At 43.5% G+C, this 27,112-nt stretch overlaps 2 protein-coding genes across 3 annotated transcripts; both read left to right on the forward strand.

Moving 5' to 3' along the window:
- Window positions 1–1,013: 1,013 nt before the first annotated feature.
- Window positions 1,014–10,825, forward strand: cog3 (component of oligomeric golgi complex 3). Its single transcript, XM_076169954.1, has 23 exons — window positions 1,014–1,227; window positions 1,453–1,599; window positions 1,695–1,756; window positions 2,464–2,629; window positions 2,796–2,870; window positions 3,308–3,400; window positions 3,707–3,832; window positions 3,924–4,004; window positions 4,156–4,199; window positions 4,472–4,598; window positions 5,137–5,228; window positions 5,348–5,487; window positions 6,077–6,237; window positions 6,349–6,451; window positions 6,541–6,650; window positions 6,734–6,823; window positions 7,472–7,592; window positions 7,898–7,986; window positions 8,124–8,258; window positions 8,705–8,780; window positions 8,921–9,048; window positions 9,472–9,570; window positions 9,672–10,825. Exons 1-23 carry the CDS (start codon window positions 1,060–1,062, stop codon window positions 9,699–9,701), a joined length of 2,463 nt encoding a protein of 820 aa, XP_076026069.1. The 5' UTR covers window positions 1,014–1,059; the 3' UTR covers window positions 9,702–10,825.
- Window positions 10,826–11,108: 283 nt separating this feature from the next.
- On the forward strand, window positions 11,109–25,568 carry ednrbb (endothelin receptor type Bb). 2 transcript variants are annotated; one of them, XM_076170039.1, is made up of 10 exons: window positions 11,109–11,204; window positions 11,323–11,496; window positions 11,674–11,868; window positions 13,897–20,962; window positions 21,138–21,250; window positions 21,448–21,652; window positions 21,893–22,033; window positions 22,136–22,269; window positions 22,350–22,458; window positions 23,615–25,568. In XM_076170039.1, exons 4-10 carry the CDS (start codon window positions 20,510–20,512, stop codon window positions 23,744–23,746), a joined length of 1,287 nt encoding a protein of 428 aa, XP_076026154.1. In that variant the 5' UTR covers window positions 11,109–11,204; window positions 11,323–11,496; window positions 11,674–11,868; window positions 13,897–20,509; the 3' UTR covers window positions 23,747–25,568. The 2 variants fall into 2 exon arrangements, with proteins under 2 accessions (XP_076026154.1, XP_076026155.1); XM_076170040.1 differs by having other exon boundaries at window positions 20,502–20,962.
- The last annotated feature ends 1,544 nt before the right edge of the window (window positions 25,569–27,112 follow it).

A 27,112-nucleotide genomic window follows, 5' to 3' on the forward strand; every position in this document is an offset into this window, starting at 1 on the left:
TACGTACAGTTTGTTTCATTAAGACTTGGAACAGGCACTTACAACACCACAACAATTAAGAAAAGTCCGATTAGCCTCAGGACGGTGACCCATATTGAGTAACGTACAGTTTTCCTGACAAAATTCGCTTTGACATCCCTTTTTGTGCATGTGTAATGTGGCTTGAATGTGTGTGTGTGGGTGTGTGTGGGGGGGTCTTCTTTCAAGTAGGCAACAAAAAGGAACATTGAACTCACCGTGACCTCCCCATCACACACCCTGCAGACATGGATCAACAGAACTGCAGTACACGACTGCTGTCTTCATGTGACGCATCCAGAAACTTAGCAGATTGTTAAGTTTGTTTTAATGCTTTATTATTTACCCATGTGACTAAACAAAGACGATGGAGCATTAAGTTACAACATCTGGGAGGGTTTCAAAAGATTGCCTTGAGCCGTTCGCACGGCAATGCATTTAGGCCCTATGTTGAATCCTCATAAAAAAAATATTACTTTGACAGTTTTGATATCCAACAAGAAACTAATTAACAGAGAATGAAAGGCAACTGATTGTACCAAGCATTGTCCCTTAAGAATATGCCCCGGGGCTCCCCCTGCTGGTGGTGTATTAAAGTTCACTCTAAAATTAAATAGGGTCAAAATTAAACACAGGAAAAACTTCACGAGGTTTTGTCTTTTTGTCTTGTATTCCTGTCTAACTATAAAAACTAGGCGTTATTTTAAGGTAATTCAAAGAATAAATAGGACTTAATTAGAAACAAGCAACGTCATTATTTTGAAGACGGAGGAACTTGACTCTTACTACGTAAAAAAACTTTATATTCATATATAAATATATTTACTACTTACCGTCAATTCTTACCACTGTCATTTCAAAGCACATATTCTTATTGTATATAGTTCTCGATGTAAACAATAAAATAGAGGTTTAAAATTATATGACGGTGAATGTTTGATCTATGTAGTCATCCGCCTCCTTAAGCCCCGCCCACTTTCCCGGAACAGGAAGTATCGGCGCGCTGCTGCTGACGTGACGTTGTTGCTGTCCTAAGTGACGATGGCGTGCATAGATCCGTCTCTTCTGGACCTCACGGATAAAGACATCCGTGAGAAGCTGTCGTTATGGGACCGCCGCACCGACGCCGTAGCTCCGCTCTCGGAGAGACAGACGGACTCCGTCCTGGAGATCCGCACCGCCACGGAGAGCCTCTCTATCCCCTCAGAGGTGAGACCCGGATCCGACTAGCTAGGCTGCTAACACGGTCGCTAACTTACTTTCTAAACACAGACGTAATGGCTAGTAAATGCAAATGCGTGAACCGAATGCAAGTCAACATTCTGCTACTTTACCCGGTTGTCAAACGCACAAACACGGCTTCTGTATGCTAACTATCGAGCTACTTCTGTTGTCGGCCACGTCAAACCTGATCAGTCGTGCTTTACGTTGCAGCTGCCCATTGAGGATTTGTGTAGCCTTTCCTCGAGGTCCTTACAGGCTCCATTCACAACCACCGTGCCTGCATCAACAGAAGACGTCCTGCTCAAGGGTTTCCAGATGCTGGAGATGGAGAGTGACAGGATAGAAACGGCACAGCAGGTACTTAAGTCAGTCTGCATCGCCTCCACTGAGAATAGGCAACTCATCAGACTTGTAAGAATGTAATTATACATCTCATCTCTTCTGTTTTGCAGTTCTATGCCTGGTTTGCCAAGTTACAGACAAACATGGACCAGGATGAGAGCACCAAATACAGGTGCTGAAGTCTAAGCCTCCTTCTCTATGTCATAGATGCATGATCTGTGTGTGTGAAGCAGTGTTTTGCACTTGACTGTTCCCTCAGGTTGTATATTTTACCAGCATGGCTTGTGTGTGAGCTTGAGAGAGCTCATAAATACAGAGCAGGTGGCACATGATGCGGCGGGTATGATGAGCCCGTAATCAAACAGTTGCTGGCAGGCGTGACTGACGCACTGAAAATGGCTTTTATTGAGGATGAACTGAAATGTTATGTGTAGGAAATCCAATATCATAAAATTTCAATTGCTGTTTGGTGTATGCAGATAAGGCAGCTGGTGTTGTGGTCAAGCTGTGGCAAATATTGTCAAAGAAAGAGGAATATTATTTGCGTTGGTATTCAGCTGTGACGGTCCCTGTGGAGAGAAGATGTGTGTTTGTTTTCTTGCCACACCAGCTGATGATTCTAAAGGGGTCGCTTCACGCTGTTGTAATGGAAACGTAATCTAGTGCGGTTTTGGATCACAGTCTTTGACAGATGATGAGTCATCCTCTGCTCTGACATCCGCCACTATGGTGCGATTGAGACGTGTGTTCAAGTTTCCACCCGGGCTGTTGACAGAGTTCAGTCCAGATCGACTCACAGATGAATCTATCTTTTGTTATCAAACTGTAGTGCAAACCAGGACGTGCATACATTCTGACACCTCGCTTGTACTTCTGCAGGACAACCAGAGACCATCTAAATTGCTACCAGGAACAATGTGATGCTATTCTGAAAGATGTCAGTGCCGCTCTGGAGCACCTGGACTCCCTTCAGAAACAATACCTGTTTGTGTCCAATAAGACAGGCACACTGCACGAGGCCTGCGAACAACTCCTGAAGGAGCAGGTCAGTGTGTGCTGTCATTCCTACTGTCAGCTGCAGGTTTACTGACATGTTATGATATATAATATAATCAAAGGATAATTGCCTGTTATTGAAGTTATTGTTAGAATCCTAAACAGGCCTGTCGGTGCAGCATAGGTATGAATGATTGTTTCTTTGTCTTTTGCAGGCGGAGTTGGTTGACCTGGCAGAGAACATACAGCAGAAACTGTCTTATTTTAATGAGCTAGAGAATATAAACACGGTATGTTGGGCTTCTTACTATCCTATGCTATATTCAGTAATGTGAAGTCGTTTGCAGAAGAGAATGACTTGTGATTGTAATTGTTATAATTATAATGGACCATCAGTTACAGCATGACTCGGTAAAACAGTACTCTGAGGTAATGTCTTATGAGAAAGTGTCTTTATAAATTGGGCGTTACCTGATTCTGTAACTGCGAGACACATTCTAGCTTTCCCTGAACATAATACACAGGATTTCTTCACCTATAAGCGTCTCACTTACAGAAATTCAGTCTGTAATTCATGCAGGCTACAAAATAAAAGCAGTACATTTTTTAATCAGTGTCAGTGTAAACTTTGCCCATCAAACAAACGCATCACTGACTGAATAAATGTGTGTTCTGCGCCCAACTGAACAGTATTTTACCTCCTGCTCTCTCTCGCTGCCTTTTGCAGAAGCTGAACTCGCCAACCTTGTCTGTAAATAGTGAAGGCTTTATACCCATGCTGTCAAAGTTGGACGACTGCATTGAATACGTTTCATCACATGTAAGTATGTGGCTCAATGGCCCTCTGACATCCATCTGATATTAAAATTGATCTAAGGGCACGCTTCCCCACCCACAACCTCCTTCTACCGTCACTCACCCCAACAAGCAAGCATAGAAGTGTTGAACGAGTGAGTGTAATGGAGCACATTAATGATCCTGCTCTCAAGCGATAGAATTGCACAATGTACTATTAATATGTATTAGCTGTGAAACAACGCTATCCATACATTATGATCTATGCATTGGTATGTATGCAGTGGTGTTAAAAGCTGTCTCACACTATTTTTGTTCTTCTTGGTTGCAGCCCAATTTCAAGGACTATACCGTTTATCTGGTTAAGTTTAAGCAGTGTCTTTCTAAAGCTATGCACTTCATGAAGAGCCACATTGTAAACACTATGCAGCACCTCACAGGCCAGTTAACCAAAAGGGTAAGGAAAAAGATAGATTACCTCAGAATATACAAGAACCCATTAATAACTGTGTGTAGGGGATAACAATGCGTGTCTTTGTGTTCCCCAGGATCCATTAGGGTTGGCCAACGCAGACAACGCCTTCACGCTTTACTATGTCAAGTTTCGGGCAGCTGCACCGAAAGTTAGAGTGAGTGTGTGTCGTGTTTTTTATTACCGCCTTCAGATTTCACGGAACATTCAATTTTTCTTTTTTTATTCATTTTTTTTTTTTTACCTCAGAATAAAATTACAGATCTCCACAGCAGCAGCAGCTTTGACATTTGTTTTTCTCCCCTCAGTCGCTGATTGAACAAATAGAACAGCGGGCAGAGAAGATTCCAGAGTAAGTAACACAACCCTAAGTGACCCAATTATTACTTTTCTCTCTCGGGTGGCACGCCTCAGATATGTGCTGCAAAAAAACCCGAACCGTTCAAAAACCAATCAGGTAGTCTCGCCTCTGTTTTGAGCCGCATTCATATATGGAAATAAATGTGATATCTATTGACTATCTGACAACCTGACTGTCATCTAAACACACAGAATGTGACACGCAGACGCGACCCTCGCTGCCGCCGCACTTATTACTCTTCCTCCTCCTATTGATCCCATCAGGTACCACCAGCTCCTCGACGAAATCCACCAGTGTTACCTGGACCAGAGAGAGCAGCTCCTGAGTCCCAGCATCACGTCCACCATTACTGACCTGACCAACCAAAACAGCAAAGACCACTGCGCTCTGGTGAGGCTCCCATTTGTTGAAAGTGGAGCTGCCCTTTGGATGCAGTCAGATGACATTTGAGCTTGTGCAAAACACACACCGTGAGGCCCTCTGGGATATTTTCTGGAGTCTGTGGACTCGCGCTCATGATGGATGAATGTAACCTGACATTGCGTGCGGCAGGCTTGTGTGCATTGCTGTGCATTTAGAAAGCCTCCGAGCCCTGCATAGTTGTGCGTTCCTGTTCCCCCAACCACCAGAAATTGAACTATGGCTGGTGTTGTAGCTAATGGTCGAATTCTAACCATCCTTAAACTTCTGATCACATTTTGACAAAACCGGCAGAGATAATGTATTTTGGCTGTGCCCTGACATTTAAAAGCACTCCACTAATTGGTTTGATGGGAATGCTATAATTAAAGGTCAACATTTCACACAGTGAAACAACATAAATGCCACACCACCAGTCAGATACCGCCCCCCTCTCCTCCTCCCCCACCCCCCCCGCCCCCCCGCCCCGCTTGTTTGAAGTGGAGCCACATAATGTGTGTTTCTACAGGTTCGCAGCGGCTGTGCCTTCATGATTCACGTCTGCCAGGATGAACACCAGCTGTTCCAGGAGTTCTTCTCCAAGCCTACACTCAAACTAGAGTAAGTTCCACTGCCAGCACACAACCACGACTCAGATGTACCACAGTTTTAAATTTTGATGTCATGTTTCTAATGGAAGGCCAGTAAATTCTGTTTAATCTCGCCTTCATTTCTGACAGCGAGTTGCTGGAGAAGTTGTGCGTGTCTCTGTACGACGTCCTCCGGCCTCTCATCATCCACATCATTCATTTGGAAACGCTGTCGGAGCTCTGCAGCATCCTCAAGAACGAGATGCTGGAAGACCACATTCATAACAACGGTAGGTCAGACCTTCAGATTCAGAAAACAAAAGTTATGAATGCTTGTGCTTCCAGGTCTTTGTACACTTCCCTTCGTCTATCTGAAGTAATTTGACGTGCTTCCACCGACACTCCATTATGTTCTTTTCACAGCTTTTATTGACTAATAAGGTAATCAATGCTCAAAGCCCTAAAGCTACAACCTCATTAGTACGGTAAAATAACATAAGCTATGAAATAAAGTATCGATCACTCAGCCCTGACGGCAGACGTGATGTGCATGCCTCCCTGCCATTTGTTTTCTTAACTCAATAAAAAGCAAAAAAAATCTAAGTTGTCCAAACTTTTTCATGGTTCTGTGCCTTATTCTCTGGCTGCCATTCACTTCCACTGTCAGATGAATGACAATGACTTCTGCTGTTTAGTGGAAATGTTTCTGGGTATGAGCTCACAGGTTTCACCGTCAGCGCAGATTCCATCCATCCATCACAGCTGTCAACTGAACAACAAGCCCAGTGTCTGATTACAGCAAAAATATGGAAGTGGAAGCGTCGTACAGTTGCGATCCTGGTTAAACTGTAAACTGAACCTCTTTGTGCTTCTCTGTAGTGGGGCAGTTGGGCTCGTTTGATGCGGTGGTGAAGCAGATGCTGGAGGACGTCCAGGAGAGGCTCGTGTACAGAACTCACATTTATATCCAGACCGACATCTCCGGTTACAACCCGGCATCAGGAGATCTGGCCTACCCGGAGAAACTGGAGATGATGGAGGCAAGTCATTTGTAGTTAAGGTGTTGAAACCCATATTCTCACCATCAAAACACAACACCTAAACTTCCCCGCGTCTCCTTCAACTTCTGCCTCTTCGTCTTCCCGACACAGAGGATCGCTCAGAGCTTGAAAGAAGAGCAGATGAAGCGAACTCAGGAGTCGTTCTCTGATGTACAGCTGGAGGAACCCGAGGGCAGAAGAAACAGCAACGCAGGTCTGTATTTCCAAAAATACGGCGCGCCTGCTTAGCTTCGCCGCATCATTGACTTGACCTCTATTTCCTTTTGAATACGGCAAACATAGAAGCGGCGCGCCTACAGACGTCCATCTCTCCCGCCGACCTCCACGGCATGTGGTACCCTACTGTCAGACGGACCCTCGTCTGTCTGTCCAAGCTCTATCGCTGTATAGATGTGAGTCCTCATTGGTTTCCATGTGATGCTATGATGTGACATACTAGCAGAGTGACGCTGACAGTGACTTGGTGTTTTTTCAGAGAGCAGTCTTCCAGGGTTTGTCTCAGGAGGCCCTATCTGCCTGCATCCAGTCCCTGCTTAAAGCCTCTGATATCGTCCTCAAAAACAAGGTTGGCACACACACGTCTGAGAATATTCACTCCATTGTATTTTTTTCACCATAAATGTCGGCTCTTCCACTTGAATAATACCTTTTTTTTTCTCCCCACACACATTAAATGCAATCCGCTCCTTTTTCCTTCCATACATTGTTGTTCCATTTCCTCCAAACTCCTCCAGGCTACAAGTTCCTTAACTAAAGCAGCTGCGATGTCATTTGAAGTTTGTTTTAATAGGTGCTTCATTACACTCCACAGAGTGTTCAGAGTGTTCAGCAGACCGTCCCTTATTTATGGGCTTCTCTCACCTTCACATTCGCTGTCAATATCTGTGGTAACTGGCCCGTTTCAACCTAACACTCCGAATTAATGCGGTAACATCAATCTCGGCGGGTGTGTTTCCACCCGATGTTGATGTCTTTTTTCCGCCATTTTAGTCATTAGCTAAGCAATCAAAGCTTTCGGCTGCTGCCTTTTTTTTTCCCCTTCACAATATTATGTCCCCCTTTCCCAGCAACGGTTAATCAGAAGTTATTAATTAGACTTAGTCCCTTATCGTCTCTAAGCCTGTGCTTTTTATGTTCTCTGTAGCTCAGCAGATGCCCTTTTGTGATGGCAGCCTGCAGTGTGGATTTAACAGTGTGGTATCATCTTCTGTAGACACAAATAGACGGGCAGCTTTTCCTGATCAAGCACCTGCTGATAATGCGCGAGCAGATTGCCCCCTTCCATACCGATTTCGCCATCAAGGAAATCTCACTGGACCTGAAGAAAACTCGGGGTAAGATAATTAAAGGTGCGGGGGAACGTTTGGTGTTCAGCTCGGTAAAGCCGGTCATTACATTCACATGCTCATTAAGCTACTTGTGCCTATCACATGCACCAGTGGCAACAATTAATGTGGAAATTACAGTGTAATGCAACACCATAATGTACACTAACCAATAGCTCACATGGCAGCTGGGCTCCTCCTGTTACCCCCCACGTCTCACTCAAGGTCATATTAAATATGAAGCACTAGAGGGCACTGTAACCCTACACCATCCAAGATCCTAATCTCTGTGTTATTTTTTTTTTCTTGTTAAGACGCTGCCTTCAAAATCCTCAACCCCAGGGCTGTTCCTAAATTCTTCCGGCTCAACAGTCACAACGCCATTCTTGAATTCCTGCTAGAGGTAGGTCGTCTTTCTCCCCCTTTCTTTTTTATTTAACACATCATAGACTTTAAATACTTTGATAGCACCCCCGCCGAGGGAAATGCCACTTGATAGCACTTAAACCCGCTTTTTTTTTTGTCCCGGTCGGCCTGTAGGGAACGCCGGAGATAAAGGAGCACTACATAGACTCTAAGAAGGATGTGGACCGCCACCTTAAGTTCAGCTGTGAGCAGTTCATCCAGCAGCAGACTCAGATCTTTGTGGGGAACCTTGAGGAGTTTCTCACCAAGGTAACTGTTGAAAGGAAGGCAGACTGAGCCTCGGGCGCCAACGGCACATCCCGACCTTCGTCTTTCCGTTTTAAAAAAAAGTCTTTATTTGCTCATTCGCTGATCAAACAAGGTCACGGAGCCATTGTGCCATTGACGACTAAAGATAAGCATTTTTCACTCAGGAAATGTAATTCTATCGCTGTGTGTGTGTGTGTGTGTGTGTGTGTGTGTGTGTGTGTGTGTGTGTGTGTGTGTGTGTGTGTGTGTGTGTGTGTGTGTGTGTGTGTGTGTGTGTGTGTGTGTGTGTGTGTGTGTGTGTGTGTGTGTGTGTAATATCCTGTGGAACTCTGAATCTTTTCAGTGTAGCAGTTCTGCTGCAATAACGCCTCGTCTGTCTTTCTATCGCTCACAACAGTCACTTCAGATTGTGTTTTGCTCTTGCGCGTGTGTGTGTCTGCGCTCAGGTAGCAGCTCTTAAAACCATGGCGATTCAGGGTGGTCCCACGTACAGCCTGTCTCAGCAACCTTGGGCACAACCAGGTAAGATCTGTCACAGGAAGTGCTCTGGCTATCATTATTCATCAAACCCTCTGTAGTGCAGCTAGAGGGCATGTCACTGTTTTTTTTTTTTTTCCTGTTTGTTTTTTGTATTTTTCTCAGTTGCTTTTTTCTCCTTTTAGCAAAGATCAACGATATAGTGATGGCTACCTACCGGGTGATGAAGAACAAGCTGCCAAGCATTTTACAGAGCATGTCCTTGTACTTGGCCAACAGAGACACAGAGTTCATCCTTTTCAAGCCTGTGCGGGTGAGCGTGGCATCCATTCACACCGGATGTTTGCACTTGAAGGCCCATCCCTTGAGATTTAGGAGTGAGATTGAAAATAGGCGTTTTTGTCTCTCTCAAGTAATGGCTATTGAATATACATGTAGGCTTTTTTAATTCAACCTTAGATTTGAGTGTTAGTTGGTGTATTAAAGGCCCCGCCTATTGGGGAATGATGGTCATTTAGAATTTGTAGTAGTGGGGCCCCCTTTTGTTAACACCTCTAATAGAATATGTGGCTTTGTGTTGTTTGTGTATTGTTCATAAAGGTTGCTGGTGGGGTGAATGAGAGAGACTCTAAATTGCGTGGTTGACATGGAAACAAGATAAGAAGGGGATGTAGGCCAGATAGAAATGTGTTAATTTCCTTTTCCAGCTCTCAGTTACAGCATGTGTTTCCTACAGAATAACATCCAGCAAGTTTTCCAAAGACTGCACGCCTTGCTTCAGGAGGAGTACAGCGGGGAGGACCTTCAGATCATCGCGTGTCCGTCTATGGAGCAGGTAGGGTAACGCACCCAAATGATGTCTGGGCACCAAGGAGCATGGACTCAACTGAGAAACATTCTCCTCATCCTCTTTTTTTTTTCTCTTCCCTCTTTCAGATTAATCTACTGCTCTCTGTGAATAAATAATCTCTGAGTGCTGTGTGGCAGTGTTGGTGATCGCCCTCTGGGTATCCTGGAAGCTCCAGCTGCGACCGGGGCTTCTGAGGCAGAAGCATCAGAGAGGCGTCCATAGGTATGCACCTGAGCCACGAGCTGGGCTAGGAGCACTGAACTGACAACAAAGTCCTGCACAAGGCCAAAGATTCCCCAACAGACGCTTGCATAGCTACGTTATTGCTATATAGAATGTATATTATATATAGAAATATATATATAATATGTTCTAGCAATTATTATGTTGAGCTCCAGGTAGGCATCTTGAAGTTACACGAATAGAAACGGGGCGGTCGAGGTGTTGTGGTACCGATTTGATTGACGTGTCTGACGGATGTGACAGGTGTCCCGGACAGCCTCGCTTTCATGTAGGAGAGATTGATTTGGGTGTGTCGGTTATAGTTCGCGGTTGCATTTTCTTACCAAATTAATGTTGAGATTAAAACGTTGTGCACGCGTCGGTGAGGGTTTAGCAGGTGAATCACTTTAGAGTGCTCAGACAAGGACACTTTGGGTGCACTAATAGATGCACTAAAGGGTTGTTCGTCAGCCACGTAGCTTAATGGTCAGTAAGAGCCTTGCATTTGGACAACCTAGATTACCTTGATGGGTTTAGAAGGATAAAAAGAGAAAAATGCTGCACAATAATTTCTCTTTTAAGACCTTTTCTTTGAGACATTCAATAAAACTCTATGGGGCTCTCAGGTGCAACAGGTTGATGTTAATTAATTTCCACACTGCTGTTCTTTGTTCGTCAAATGTCTACTTAGATTCCTGGATGTGTGTCTTACTTTTGTTTTTGTTTTTTGTTAACTTGTTGCAAATATGTACAAAAATTATGAAATCTTATGTTTTATACTTTTTATAACTAGGTCACTTATGATGAATATGCTTTTACCCTGGCAAAGTGATGGACCTTTGACCTCAGCAGTTTGGAACTGTGTATGAGAAATGATCCATAGGTGTGTTTGCTGGTGGGTTTTACAGAGCAACAAGGGCAACACCACACGTCAAGTACACGTGTGTGTCTCCCATGTAAAATGATGTGTACAGTCATACTATTTATGGACATTCTGATTAAAAAGGCTAATGACTAACGTCTTTCGGTTTCATTTCTAGACAGACCATGTCATTGAATTCAAAGTCATTACATAAATAATCAGAGAAATTGTCGTTCAAGGGCATAATCTGCGGGAAGGGGGGTGGCTCTTATTGGCAGACTGTTGGGCTTTTCATTGGCAGCCTCCATCTTTCCATCTGTGTGATGAGGCTATGCTGGGGCTTGACCTTCCATGGACTGACAGTCCTTTGATTGGTGATGTGGGACTCAATGTTCTGGAGCAGGGCATTGATCTCTGCACTCTCCTGCTGCAGATCCTGCACCTCTGATCCATGTCAGGCTGTGGCAGCATTGTCCTTTTGTCTTGATTCAGCTGTGACCGCAAGAAAATGTTACAGTACACCGAGAAATCAATAGTATGGCCGACAAATTGGCTCTTCTTCTTACGTGCCACATTTCTGTTATTATCCAATTAATTTTGCACTAGCAGACACACTAACTTTGAACTCTGTCCTTACACTAAATCATGCACAGCTCTGTCCATAAGGAAGTGAACTATATGTGCTCCTGGCATTGAATGCAGACGGTGAGGTCGGGACAGAAGGGCAGGAGCGGGAACACGATGCTTATTGTCCATCGCGCTGCAAAGCTCCTTTAGCGCCCCGCGTTGATGCAGACGGCGCAGCTTCACCCTGATAGACGAGCAAGGTTGGCATTTATCTCTCTCCAGTTTCATCATTAATTAAAATTCAACTTAAAATGTTTGAGGGCAACAAACGAGTGGAGGTGTCAATTAGATGACTGCATGAATAACTATTAAACCCAAATAAATACAAAACAGGTAACATGGCCCCAGGTCTCAACACTGTGATGTTTGACTTCTAGAATGAACGAGCAATCGGCTGAACGTGCAACGGATAAGAACAGCAGAGGAGGAGGAGGAGGAGGAGGAATGTGAAAGGAACAACAAGGGAAGGATTATTTTCCACATCCCACATGCCCAGACTCTGCTAAATGTTAGAGCACTGAGTTCCAAACAGAGATGAGAGGATGCTACAGGCTTCTATGCTCTCATCTAAGGTCAGTGATGGGGAACTGCGGGATGGTAATAGCAAAGGTCTCGACGACTTGTTTGAGAAATATGACAGGTCATTTCATCATATAAGAGTAGCCTCGGCGTTCCCTTCTTTGCAGTCCAAACATCGCTCGAGAGTCGATTAAAGAGGCAAGGTTGCATAATGCTGTAAACCGCACCGATGACAGGAAAGAACAAAGAGGGCGAGATGAGTAAAGCACACCTGCCTCACCTGACTCGTCTGGTTTCCTTCACCGGTCGAGTCGGTGATTAATATACACAAAATTCACTACAGAGTTCCTCCCCCTGAAGGTCCAAATCTCTGAGCTGTGTCGTAAATCGCAGCAGGAGTTTCATCAGCATTCATTTGCAAACAGTTTAATCGTTGAAATCAAAGATAGACGTAGCTGACCCTGACCTTTGACCTTACCAGGCTATGGTTGCTTTCCCATATAACTGAGCCCTTCTGTTAAAATCTCCTCGCTGCAGGAAAAAAAAGCTGAAAAAGAGAGAGAGATTGCCCCTCCCTTACACAGAGTTTCATCAAAATTGGTTCATAGCTTCTTCTTTCTTTTTTTAAACCCTGCCAAACACAAACAAACAAAGCAACAGACGCAGGTGGGAAAAGAGCCTCTTTGGCAGATGTAGAAATCTTCCTGTTAATGTAGTAAGCCATGTTGCAGCCTGACATCATCAACAAGCATCCGCAGAGCATTTGGTTTGAAAGCAGATTTAACTAACACACGCAGGCTAATTACATTTTGCATTGCGTCGGATTCGTGTTTATTTTTTAAAGGGTAATTTAGCTGAAGACTCCTCAGTTTCTCCTCAATGCGCTGGGGGAGTTTGGGGAGTTCCCTCGCCGAGTGAATCCAACAGTTTCACCAGCTAGGGATACATCTTCAAGTCAGACTTAATATTTTAGGAGCGCTCAAAGGAGAAAATACAAAGACGCTTTATAATTCATCGCATTCTTTGAGGTCTTCAACTTGTGGTTCATGAATAAGTCAGAACTATGAAACTCTGAAACGAGCACAGCCATGGTGAGGCTATGGACAATTCATGCAAAACATAAAATAGGCTGTAAATATGCTAATTGTATCTATCTGGAATTCGTAGAGAGGCTGTCTGCAGTGTCAAATTAGTGGAGGAATGTGTTAGTGGCGTTAAGAGAAAGACTTCATTAATATGAGGGTCCAATCAGAGCGTTTACTTTGTCAAGGACGTCTCACGGATGTAATGTTTGCTGAAAGAGAAAGGCAATTTTACAAGTGAGATGACCTCATTGTGAATTTGTGATTGTAAACCATCTGCAGGGCATTTACCCCACCCTCACACACACACGCGTTCACACACACACACACACACACACACAAACACTCACACACACACACACACACACACACACTCCTGTGCCGAGACGTCAGCCCCGGGTCATGGCAGGCAGGTTTTGATGTACGTCGATTTGGGTAATTACAGTCTGAAAATTCAGAAATACTCAAGGATGGGCCTTGATTATCTCAGGCATCCGCAGCCCTTCGCCAACCAAGGTCAGAGATGCATAATTAGCATGAAACTCTACTTTAACTGTACTTTAACTCGTCGTGCCTCTTCTCACCCTGTGTTCCACAGCCATGCAGTCTGGCAATAACTCTGCCATCAGACCTGCTTCACATATTCACACGTCTTCCACTTCACTATTTTCCACATATTTCACAAAACACATGCAGGCGGTGAGGTGATGAAGTTCAATAACTTCCTTTGTAGATCGTAATGTTCATCATTTCTACCAGGAAGTGTTAATTTGAGTATTCCTTAACCGCAGACTTTAAAGTTGCAGTTCTAGTTTGTGTCAGTAGAATGCAGCTGTTTGTGTTATTGTTTGTATAATGTGTAAATACTAGATCATGATGCATTCACCACCAAAAAAACTTTACAAATGTTGCCTCCAAGTCCATTTTGTGACCTGCAGTGTGTGAATGAATCATTATTCTCTATTTTTATTATTTCCACATATGTCTTGATGTCCACAGCTTGCAGTGTACGGCGGTTGTTGGTGATTCTTTGTGGCTGGTGAGTCATGTCCACATTTGACATCTGTATACTTGGCTCCTTGACTCATCACAAGACACAGGTGTGCACAAAAACAGCATGTTTCCTTGGTGGTGGTGCCATAGCAACCACTGAAAATCAAGACAGAGTTTTAGACTTGGAGTGAATCACACATATTCAGTAGCAACATTTACCTCAATTATTTAAAGTTCTAAGAATAACACTGAAGTAATTGGCATTAATGCTGCAGTAGCATATACAGTAACAAGATAAAATGAATCTCAATAAATCATTTCAAAAGACTGCAACAGAGGAAGAATAGATTCTTAACCTCTGTGCGTCATGTTGCCGATGCAAGTGAGACGTAAAGGAAGATGCCCCTGACCTGCACACTTCTTAAATGTGCAGATCTTGTTTTGAAACTACAATAGACTCTGACTAAAGACGTCTATACGTGCTATACACTATGTGTCTAACGGCGTGTGTGTGTGTGTGGTTGTGTGGGTTGTGTGGGTGTACCACATAATGCAGATGAGTTTGTATATCTGGGACTTTTCTCATGTCTTATGCATCTCTCTTTCATTATGTGGGAGAAAGCTTTGAGTCTTTGGCTCTAGAGCCAATTTATTGAAAATGGCATTGAAAATTTCTCACATCTACTAAAGCGTGTGCCTGCAAAGTTTCAGCAATTGAGAGCTGCCATACGCCGGAGCAGCACAGCCTCCACTAAACGGTGCTCTCGACTCCGTAGTTAAGCTCAGGCATGAAGTCTACGTGCAGGCAACCAAAACATCCTGAAGTAGAGCTTTAATCTTTTCACATCACAGGTAGTAATTTCATTTAGTATTGCTTAATGGAGCTTTAAATTACAAATTATCTACAGCATCAGAAACTAAGTAAAAGCTAACTTGATGACATACTATTTTGCTGCTAATTGAAATGTCTGCATTCTTGCACTAATTGACCCCTTCTGCCACAAAGCTTTATCTAAACTCAAACCCAGGGGAAGGTTGCAATTTCTCTGTCTCCTTCCCTAAAATCCAAGCAAACGCCTCAATACAGACCAAAACAAATGGCCCTTTTATTCTGCGTTAATTTCCCTGTGCCTCCGTCTCTCGGGGTGACTCCTTTGTCCCTCCTCTGCCTGCCTCCCTCCCTCGCGGCTGTATCTGGGCAGTATAGCCGTGACGAGGCTTAAGGTGCTGTGGATTTGCAGAGTGGTAAAGACATGAAGGTCTCCATCCGGCAAGGCAGACAGTAAATCTCTGCGCCGGGGCCGGTCAGAGATATCGCTCGAAAACGTCTTGCCTCCAGCCTCTCATCTCTCTCCGGACAAATGGGCTGGGATTGAAAGAAGTAGAAGAAGAAAAAAAACGGTCCCATCTTTGAATGAATTCATTTGGTTGGTGCGTTTAGCCATTACCTGCTGTCCCATCTCACCACGCTGGGCAAAGGCGACTGTTCTATTGCCGCCTGCCAGTTGGTGAGCACACTCTACTTGTGGTTAAAGTGGTGAAAATGAAATGGATTCCCTTTTTTTCTGTGCCTGGGTTTTAGAGCTCATTTTGTCTCGAGGTCGCACTAGAGTGATGCCGGAGGGTCATTTTGGTCTGACCACTCTGGACATGAGACAGCTTACATGCCCCTCTGGTGTGAAATAAAGGCAAGAATTGGAAAGTGCCCCATGATTCCCCCAGACACACTCCTGCTGCATGCACAAGATAGACCGCATTTATCTGCACTCAGGGGCAAGAGTGAGAGGATTGAAAATAAGGTCTCCGGTACCTTAGTGACAAATTTGATGACATTAACATAGGATTCCTAAATGACTCATTGAATTAAAGCCTTATTCAGTAAGTACTTGGTTTGCTTTATTAGGGATAATAACTGTTATCCTCAAGTAACAATTACCCCAGCGTTCCTTTGGGATGGAAACATGTAGGCCGGCCTTTATTTGTGAGAATGTCTTTAATGCCGGGCCCGGTGTCCTTGTGAAGTCATCAGCTTCTGCAAGGATTTTATAATGACTGCATTCCCAGAAGGGTGACATTATCTATTAAGGATCATTAATGCAGTGCCAACCTTTTATCAGAGGGAAGAAAAGTGTAGCCTCTCATTAAGTACTGGTGACCTAGTCTAGTCTCTCTTTACTAGGTGTGTTGATTAAAGGGATGAAAGACATTCCCTGTCCTATTTGGATGCAAAGCAAGTTAACACTCCACCATCTGTGTTGTTGCCAAGAAAACATCTACATTGTTTTCCTTTAACTGTGGCTGAAAACACTTGAGTCATGCAATAGATTGAAGGTTACGCAAACAATGAGAGACGCATTTATCATAAACATGCCAGTAACTTGTTCCGTTTGCTATCAAGATGACCCAGAAAGTGCTCAACCTGCTGAGACACGTTCGCCTCTTGATTTAGAAAAGTCTCGTCTTGAATTTTTCTCCCAACTTTTTGTCAGAAATTCATTCATTTTGATCCAGATTCATGTTTTTTCTTTTTAAACTCCTGCCTCCTGCTTGTCAAATTATGCAATTAGGTCAAATACTATGTAGTTAAAGTAGTTAGGATGTGTGAAACGCAGAGGAGGGATTTCCCTACAGACGACTTGGATCAATTCAGGAAATATGTAATTAGAACAAGACAAAATTTTGGCTTGTAGAGCTTTGGTGAATGCACCCTAATAACCACTCATCTATTCAATGGAGGGAAGTAAGGAGCATCACTGATATGGAAATATTCACTGTGTATGTCTGTGTGTGTGTGTGTGTGAAGATGAGCCATTTTGGTTTGATTTCTATTTATGCTTCTAAGTACAATGAGTCAATTTAAAGGACAAATAACACTCAAACTTGCTTTAGACTACGGGAATGCTACCTGACATTTCTTTGTACTGTGAGATAATTAATCGAGCTCATCTATGCAACGGAACTTCAATTCACAGTGAACTAAATGGAATACAGTACAAAGCAGTCCCTGGCGCTGTATCTAGTCTCTAACACATGGCGCTTTCTCGATATAAAAATCACTTCAGGTCATTTTTAATAGCTGTTGTCAGGGTGGACAGGGTGCGTCTGTTATCTACTCACCTCTCCTCTGCTCTCTCTTTTGTAGCTTGCCTCTCCTCCTCACTCATGAAGGGCGCATGAGGGTTCACATCAATCTTTGTGACTGTTTTTCGTGACATTTCTCATCCCCTTCCTGAATAAGAGAGCTTCTATTTTTTCCTTTAGTTCGTTCACAACAAAAGAGCAGAATAAAAGAGGACATTTCAGCGTTACAAAGTTTCTATAGCACCTCGACGGCTCTTCTCCTCTGAATACCTTCCCACTGTTATCACAAATGAAGATGACTCTGACATTCTGTAAAGGTTATCCGAGCAGTCGTTATTTGTAAATGAATTTATTTTAATTTTATCAGCAGAATTAACCAAACCTCCCTCGCCACCTCAAAGTCTGTTCCTTCCTGCTGTCGGCTCTGTGCGAGGGGCTTACAGAGGCGCTTACAGAGGTGCCGGCAGCATGTGTCCCAATTGTAACCAACGTCTGGAACCTACGGCGCTGCAAAAACAGATTAACAATCACCTCTCCACCTCTGATATTATAGCCTCGGCATCCTGCTATTACTGTGAGAAAATGAAAAACGCTGTCGCCGTCGCTTCCAGAGGCAACAGGCAATAGAGAGATATTGTTCCAAGTCAATGGTACCTTTGCAACGAGAGTTTCGACCAAACCCCTCCTCTGATGTTATCTCCTGGAGAGACAGAGAGAAATCAAAGACTTGAATTTGCTGTCAGTGTCGTCTTAACCACCTCTGCATGTGACTGCAAAGGGAAATGTGCCTAAGGAAGCTTCCTCTGAAATATCAGGGAGAAAGTACGTTTCCCCCGCAAAGACTGGGGGTCTTCAATTTCCTTTTGAACTGCACTAGAGAGAAATAATTAAGAATTTGACAGATGTTTCAGTTGTAAAAAAGGGAGTGGAGGTGGGAGCTGGTGACCCCTCTGGACCCAGACTGTCTGACATAGCTTACTCTGATAGCTGAAAGAGAGAATCCGCTCCACCCACCATCAGTCTGTCTAGATCTGAGCCCTCACCAAAGTAATGAGTCTTCTGTCCAACGTGCATACCTCAGTGAACTCCGGTGAGAACAAACTACCCAGAAGACAGAGACAGCCCAGACAAAGGAGTCGATTAATGCAGTGCCAGAAGATCTTTATTCATCTGAAGGTCTTATTGTTCACGTGGTGACTCATGGAGGGTTTTATTTCCTTTACGATAAGGGACTGTGGTTAGTAGCCCCGGGCTCCCGTGACGTTTGCAAGAAAAGGCCTGTGAACTCGAAACCAAGCCCTTATCCTAACAGTGAGGCATGCGGTGGAGGCAGTGTCCTGGTTTGAGGCTGCTTTGCTGTTCTTATGCCAAGATTTATTGGAAGAAATCTGCCGCATTTCATTAACAAGAGGACTCGTGATGTGTGCCATTCAATGTGTGCCTTATGGACAAATAAGCAGAGTATCTTTGCAAAATTCCATGATTGAGGTGATGATCATTTCCAAACATTTCATGACCTTGGATCTCAGCCTTTTAAGGCTCTATCTCATTTTGGTAGAACATTAGTCAAGCCCATGAACTTGAAGATAGGATGCTTTGAGTTCTTCTGGGGTTATTTTTTGGGTTTTTCAAATTTATGAGTTTAATTTTTCAAAAAAGTCAGGAGGCCAGCTAGCCCGAGTGGCAAAGCTTTAAATCCCCGTAGCTCCAAACAGGTCAGGGCTCAGACAGAAACCTTATAATAGTGAGGCCATAATTTTACAGGAGAATGTCTGTGGCAGTTTATGGCCCGAGGTCTAATGGAAATTGGATGATGCGACAAATAACACAGGTAAATCAGCCAAAGAATGGTCTGAAAAGAAGACATTTTTTGTGTTTTGGAATGGTGAGGTGTAAAATCGAAGAGACTTTTCATGCGAGTAAATCTCAGGAACTAAAAATCACAAATCAAAACGTTGTGTCTCAATTAGATTAAATGAACTGCTCCTCTTCTCTTTTGCGGCCTGAATGAAAACAAAGAACGACCGCCAGTACACTCTTTTAACAGTTATTACATCCCTTCATTCTGTTCCTTTTCACCTCAACTCAACTAACTTTCTTAATAGGTCCTTGTCGTCGTCTTCCCAAGGTCATTTCTTGCTGGCGGAGCACAAATCTCTTGCTTTCAAAGACAGAGCTGAGTTGGTTGTCGGGTACGATTTCAACAGCGGCATCTCTCTGGTCGTCACATGTCTGCTTCTCCTCCAGGCTGTGGAGGTTGTCACACGGGGCTGTCGAGGGAAGAGGCACCTTCTTTCAGGGGCTCTCTGGAGATGCAGAGGCAGCATCTCTTTTGTATGACAGAAGCTGGATTTTAAAAAAACGTGATTTGACAACTGAAACAAACTCTCCGCAGGGACACGCTCACGGAATATTGCAGCGCTGACATTTGTATCCAGAGTAGTTGTACATCAGACCCCCGCATACCCAGAACAGACAGAGTCGAGAGCCTAAACTCTTATTATTTGTTTTAAAATTACCTTTAATATTTACGATGGGCGCCCTGTGGCTTGAACAGGTCTTGCCCACGCATTTTTGGTGCCCTGAGCAGATTTTCCAATTGGGGCACCTGCAACCAGGCTGCAACAGAGTGACGCCACACTAGTTTGTCTAATGGTACTTTCTCACCGATGTTTCCAGGGAATTACATTTTCTCAAAGCAGCACACAATGTATGGAAAAGGGGGAGAGTTAATCAAAAGAACGCGTGGCCATGAGTTATTAAAACGAGGGAGCCAGATATTATACTGAGATATTCTCCTATTAAGGGATGGAACAGGTTCTGCAGGACATTACGGACAGTGATGAAGCCTTTTTGATGTATTTTAAATTAGAAATAACGTGCGAAGATGGAATAAAATCTCCTAACATAGAGGCACGGTTATATTAAAGGCAGGGTGCAGCCACTTGAATACCTTGAATTAAACATCACCTCATCACTGTTTATAATTTACGACATCTACTCAGAGTTTTAACCGCCGCTGCAATGTGGAACAAGCTGGTTTGTATCTATGATGAAGCACATTTACCGTATAATAAAATGACCTAACACTGCAAACAGACATGATACTTCAGCGCCCGTCCTCTCACTCGGCTTGACACATCATGGAAAGTAATTACAGCCACTACTGACAGGCTGATGACTAATGTTGACATCAAACCCTCAGCCTATAAAGCTCTGATATTTCCTGGGCTGGTTATAACATTTGTAGCAGGCGCAGTAACAAAGAGCAGTTCTCCTGCGTTCAACTCGCCGCCTGTTTTGCGGGGATTACATCGACTCATTTGATGCCGCGTTTGAACACGCGTGCATCTGAGGGTAAGCTGCATAAATCCGTGTATCACACTGTACTCCTTTTGTTGTAGACATCCCCTTTTCATCGATACCTTTTGATCGCTGGCTTAACGTAACAACTCACCTGAGCTAAACGTTTTTGCAGAGATCTCAAGGCTAAGACCGTGAAGGATAATTATTTCCTTTCTCTTTTTCAGCACCAGGCATGAAAACATTTCAGGGCCTTTTGAGGAAACCATCAACAATGTGGACTCTGGCTCTCGCTGTTTGTTTACTACTGGAGGGAAATACTGTCATCAGTGCAGAAGCCAGCGATCAGCATTCACCACCCTCGGCTGTAATTGAACTCTCTGAGACGGCGTCGCCCGGCCTTTTGATACAGGAGAGCCACAAATCCAACGGCTCGATACATCCGGGGCCCAAGACGTCGCTCCCTCCTATGTGCCACCATCCGACCGGCATCAGAGACGCCTTCAAATACGTCAATACTATGGTGTCTTTGCTCGTCTTCATTGTCGGAATAGTGGGAAATTCTGCCTTACTGAGAATAATATACGTAAACAAACACATGAGGAGCCGGCCCAACATCCTTATTGCCAGCCTTGCTTTGGGTGATCTCACACACCTTGTGATAGACATTCCAATCAATGCATACAGGGTGAGTTATGTGCTGCATGGCACGCAATTATAGTGAGAAAATAATGTGTCACCTTATCCTCTTACTCTGCTCTTTGGCTCCATTCTAGAATTTCACGCTTATAATTCCACCTTGAATCGATTGAGGCTGCTTTCAATGTTGCTCTTAAGAAAATGTGCTCTTGTTTTCTGTGCAGCTCATGGCAGAAGATTGGCCCTTTGGTTTAGTGCTGTGCAAGCTGGTCCCCTTCATACAGAAAACCTCTGTGGGAATCACTGTGTTAAGTTTATGTGCTCTGAGTGTGGACAGGTAAGAGACCATCTCACCTCCCTGAAAGTCTTTACTTTGACATAACGGGCATAACTGTCCTGAGCTCAACTATCTTAAGTTCCATCGCACAGATTCAAAGATTCATTTCTCATTTGCCCTTGAAAAGTTCTTTGATTTGAAAATCAGTTTAAGACAAAAATCCTACAAGCTGTCTAATTTTCTCATTGATTTTGTAGATATCGAGCTGTTGTAACCTGGAATCAAATCAAAGGCTTCGGAGTTTCAATGTGGACAGCGATCGAAATTACTTTGATATGGGCTCTGTCTGTGGTGCTGGCTGTGCCTGAAGTTGTAGGCTTTGATATGATAACAATGGACTATAAAGAGAAGCATTTGAGAATCTGCCTGCTTCATCCCATGCAAACAACACCGTTCATGAAGGTGAGCTAACAGGATTAAACAAACAGATGATGGTGTTTTGATTTGATTGTCTTTTCATATCAGACACGCCATCTGCATAACATAACCAATGTGAGGTGTAATGTAATTTTTTTAATGATATGAAGCAAAAGCTTTTTTAAGATGCCGTATTATTTAATTTCCCAATGTTATATCATAGGCACCTTTGAACATGGAGCCCACACTGACTAACTGTGGGCTTCTGTCATGTTTAATCAACAGTTTTATAAATCAGCGAAGGACTGGTGGCTCTTTGGCTTCTACTTCTGCATGCCACTGGTCTGGACTGCTGTCTTCTACACGCTAATGACCAGGAAAATGCTGAGGCACACTGAGAACACATTAAGTGACCACACCAAGCAGGTTTCACCATTACTATTACTACTTTCAAACATATATTGTAATAATTATGACCTATTTTTCACATCGTTTTCTGTTTATTATCTCTCTCCTCTTTCCAACTAGAGACGGGAAGTGGCTAAGACGGTCTTCTGCTTGGTGATTGTGTTTGCTCTGTGCTGGCTGCCTCTTTACCTGAGTAGAATCTTGAAAGCAACAATATATGACCAGAAAGATCCTAATAGGTGCCAGCTGCTGAGGTAAGACAGGGAGAGCGCTAAATGTTTAATGTTGTGTAATTGCGATCCTGGGATTTAACTTTCACCCCCCCTTTTCTTAGTGTCTTCCTCGTTATGGACTACTTTGGCATCAACATGGCATCGCTGAACTCGTGCATCAACCCTATTGCCTTGTACATAGTCAGCAAAAGGTTCAAGAGATGTTTCAAGGTAAGATACTCTCCTGTGTGCTTGTTTGTGATTATGCCAAATTCAGCTCCAATCCCCAAAAGCACCAAACTCACATTACACAACACTCCCTTGTAATCTCACAAATTGCTGCTGCTGCTGCTGCACAAATTACCTGAAACCTCAAATTAAAGGCGTGTGATCGCACAAAAGAAGTTAAAACATGCAAGGAGTAGCTGCAATTCTGCCTTTGTGGGGTTTCTGCAGTTGTTAAAATTTCCAGGCCTGTTTGGTAAAATGGTAAAACATATGTATGTACAAGTATAGATGCATGTTTTCAGCCAGTCAGAATATTGTTGTTATTTGTGTCTGTGTTGCTCTTCTCTGTTCCTATCGTTGACAGGAAGATTGTCTCAAAAAAATCTGAGCTGAAAACTGAGTTTGACACTAGTAGTTCTTCATATGAATGCTGATATTCATTTTTGGAGAAATTTATCGAAAGTGAAAACGCGGAGAGAGACGTGCTCGATGAAGTATCAGGTGTCGTTAAGGACATATTGAAGTCATTGTCTATAAAATAGCCGGGCTGCAGTGAGCAATGGCCTGAGGGGGGTAATAAGGGAAAATGGTCTGGAAAAACAAGACACTACTCGCAAACACACACACACACACACACACACACACACACACACACACGCACAAGACCAGACAGTCTACCATATAGTTCATCATTGCATCAGAGTGAAATTTTCGAGACACCATTCAATGGAAGCAGTAAAAAGCCTTTGTTGTACTCGTTGTTTGAAAGATAACATCGTTAAAACATACTTCAGACAATCAAAGTGCATGAAAAACACATTCTCATGATATCTTTCATACAAATCTGTTGTTTTTTTTACCAAACCAAAGCAGAATCTCTCTCTCTGCGAAAATCACAAACCAAAGCCAAAGATCTCTCTCGGCAAAGAGAGCGGCGGCGAATCAAACCGCTCTTTATCGTCCCCTGGCTAAATTTACGATTCAGTATTAACACAATAAAGCTTTTACTGTTGGTCATTACTCACAGACACTGTATAGGCGAGGCGGCGTTCCTGTGGGATTTCGCCATTATCGCCGCTCAACTAACTAAACATTCTTAATGCGTCCTTTTTGCACGTTTCGTCCCCCTGACCGAACGTCTTTGTGTGTGGTCTTTCAGGCGTGTCTGTGTCGTCGCTGTCTGCCTCTTCCAGCTGTTACGGGCGACGAGGTGCAGTCTGTGCTGAAGCAAGCGGCCTCGGAACAGAGCAACATCAAAGCTCACAGGCAAGACAACAACTCACTGTGTTAACAAAACAGAGGGATTTTGATGTAAATACTCATCAAAGTGTCGCTGTCCTACTGATATGGAAACACCTCGTCAAAAAGAACGTGCAGCTGCGCTCGCTTTGCCGCCGCCGCCGCCGCTGCTGTTGTTGTCGTCAGCTGAACATCTGCTTTGGCATGAGCAACCCCTCAGACTGCTCGCCCTCCGGGCCTTGACTCACTCCCAGCCCCTTACATCACATTTTACCTCGTACCTGTCCTGGATCATGCATCACACGTCTCAAATCGCTGTTCTGGGTGCAATTCTAAACTGGCACACATCTTATGCAAATCTTGTCACGCTTTTACAGGCTGTAAGTGTATTATTTTGAATCTCTTTGTGGATTCTTTTACACCGCAGGAAATCTAGCAAATGTCAATTCACAGTGATCACATGGGTTTTTACGGGTTATGGTATATTAATAACATATGAACAGCTGTGTTTGTAGTCTTTTCCGTATTGAACCTGGAGAAAGCTATCTTATGGGAGCCACAAGGAGATCCTGTCTCCACTCCTGAATGACTGATTGATGGTGGCCTATTTTTAATGCAGTGTTAAATGTGTAATGCACGGAGACACTTAATGAAAGACCTGAGAGGAGGAACGAAAGAAAACGAAGATGACAGAATGAGGTCAGGAGGAGAGAGGGATGGGAGGGGGAAGAGATGAGCACCTGATAGGTCTTCCTGTCACAGGACAAGGCAAGCACAAACACGGCGCTGTTCCTCCAGCTAATGCTGGATCAGTCTGCAAAGCCCTCTTTGATACTGTATGTCAGAATGCTTATTAAAAGTTTATCTTGTCTAAGCACAGCGTGCGACTTTCAGCTCTTTGTCAAACATCAAGGTTTGTTCAAATACCAGCGTTTGCCGTCTCGTGTCAGCGCCAGTTGTGATGTGATGTTTGTGACGCTTGACGCACAGAAGTGGAGGTGGTTAAACGTAATCAGGCCATGACTCCATTGTGCGCTGTGAATCTAATTAAAGTTCCGTCTAAAGTGTATCGCTGCCATTATCAAATCAAAACAGGAGGCTGCATCTCTATATAGCACTTAATAACGGCTTTACATAGCAATTATCTCTGCCTGCTTCAAAATATAAACACCAGATTGACTTAAACCAGGTTCAGGTTTATAACCACCGTGGCGTGAAACCCGGAATCTAACTAATCCTTTTAAATACGAGTGTGTGTACATATATAAAATCCTCTAAATTGTATATTTAGCTGTAAATGATGTACCATTAAATGTGTCATCGTGATTATAATCATGCAATCATGCTTGTACAGTAAAAGCAAATTTGAGCATCTGGCTGGAAATGTGTTTGTTTGTGATTAGAGTTGCCAAAAATATGTTTCAAGAGAACAGAGGGAGTAATGTGTGCGCTTTCCAGCCCACATGGTTAAATTGAAGGCTGCACTACACAGTCCTCTTTTTCTCACATAAAAGAAAATGTCTCTATTTCTGCAAGGCTTTGACAGCCTGGGACATCAAGGTTGGACGGGATACACGGGGTTAGACATGTTCATTCAATTTGTTCTCTTGGTGCCCGAGTGGAACACGAGCAATTTACTCCTACTTTTGTGTTTTTGTATTTCCTCTCACCTAATTTTGTGTTCTGCATTCAAACTTGTCGTCGCTCAGTAGAGAGACGAGTTCCCTTAAATCACATCTTGCCCTTACTTCTACCCTCATCAAATCATTTCCTGTATGACACTTTTGATACTGAGCATCACAAATGTAAATAAACCACATGAAGATTAAAGAAACTGTTTTAAATTCATTCTGTGTCTTCAAATGCCACGTATGAAGGATTCCTCAGATAGGGAAGTTGTGAATGGGTGACATTTGACTAGAATGCCACAGGAAGGTTAATGCAGCTCTATTTTTATTCATTTATTTCACATTAAAGGCTCTTAATATGCTTGATACAGTGGTGTAAATCACAGGCTATGTTATGTGTGTGGTCCTTGTCTTTAACCCCTCGTGAACTCTCCCCACAAAACGACTTCAGTATCAATATTTCTGCCGTTTCCCGCCTGAATACTAAGCTCCAGCTCCGGGTCATCTCAGTCGGGTTGGGGTCTAGGCACTAATTTGGCTGTTTCCAAAAAACACAAGCTGTCTCCTTTTTACACCTTTCTGTAGTTGATGGTGCTCAGGCTACCAGACTTCACAGTGGGAAGGAGCTTTAAGTGCATGGTGTGTGGTGTGTGGTGTGTGGTGTGCAAAGCTTTGTGCATTTCTACCCCCTAAAAAAAAAAAAACAGGTCCAGGTTTGTCTCATTATCCAGAGAACATTGTCCCAGATGTGTTTGAGACAAGCAGTTTCCTCCAATTTGTCCTTCTTTTATTTCCTTCTCTTGTTGTGGACACATGAAGATATTGTAACAAGTTCCAAATGTCTTTCCTGCTTAAGCATTTTGTGCTCTTATGATATTTGCTGGATCCTCACACTTCCCTCCATCGAGACAAATGTACGAGACGCTTCATCTCTGGACTATTGGTCTTCAGAGATGCATTTGCAGCCTTTGAAGCTCATCGTATCTCAGCCATCCTTCTTCTTCTAAGGTCCTTTGTTGTTGTTATTGTCGTTTCTTGATCTGGTCTCGGTTCACGTAAATACTAAGAGATACAAAACACAACATCTCTGGAGGCGAGTGTACTTTGCCTTCGCTCAGTCTCAGACTTTGTGTGCATTGCATTTTAGAGCAGAGCGGAGCAGGGCACCTCTAAAACCCACACGTTCACTCCCAATCTCATTTGACCCCAATAGCTTTTAGAGAAGTCATTACACCAGAAGTTGTCTTACTCTTTAAACAGAGACGACACTTAATTTCATGACATTTTTCTTTCCCGTGTAATATCACAGACGCAATTAACTAAATGGAGATCCAAACGCTACACAACGCAGCTGCACTCGGCTGTTGTCAGATTTTTTTGTCAGACAGTAATTTGTGTCAAACGCTGTTAAATGCTACAGTCTCCTCTCTCGGAATGTAAATGCCGAGCGCATAATAAACAAAACCCACCATGCTATCATGTCCCCGACAGCGAGAGCTCATAAGCAGGCAGGTGACATTGACACAATCGTGGCTTTTATTATCCGGGGAGGTGACGTCAGTGTCAACATCAGGGAAGGTGCGCGTGTGTGAGACCTTTCTTTAGTAATGTGTGTACATGTGAGGCTCAGATAGGGCTCCCCACGGTGCTGCCCAGACTCCCCAGACTGTGGATTTAATTAAACAGTGTGAAATTAATTAATCAGAGGGGTGGCAGGTAAAAGGACTTCTCACTGGAACTGCTCACACAACCGAGACAAGCATTTCACGTCTGCTGACAGTTATTAATTT

The sequence above is a fragment of the Genypterus blacodes genome, unplaced genomic scaffold, assembly GCF_046128005.1.
Source record: "Genypterus blacodes isolate CSIRO-AG114 ecotype Tasmania unplaced genomic scaffold, CSIRO-AGI_Gbla_v1 ptg000214l_1, whole genome shotgun sequence".
Lineage (NCBI taxonomy): Eukaryota > Metazoa > Chordata > Actinopteri > Ophidiiformes > Ophidiidae > Genypterus > Genypterus blacodes.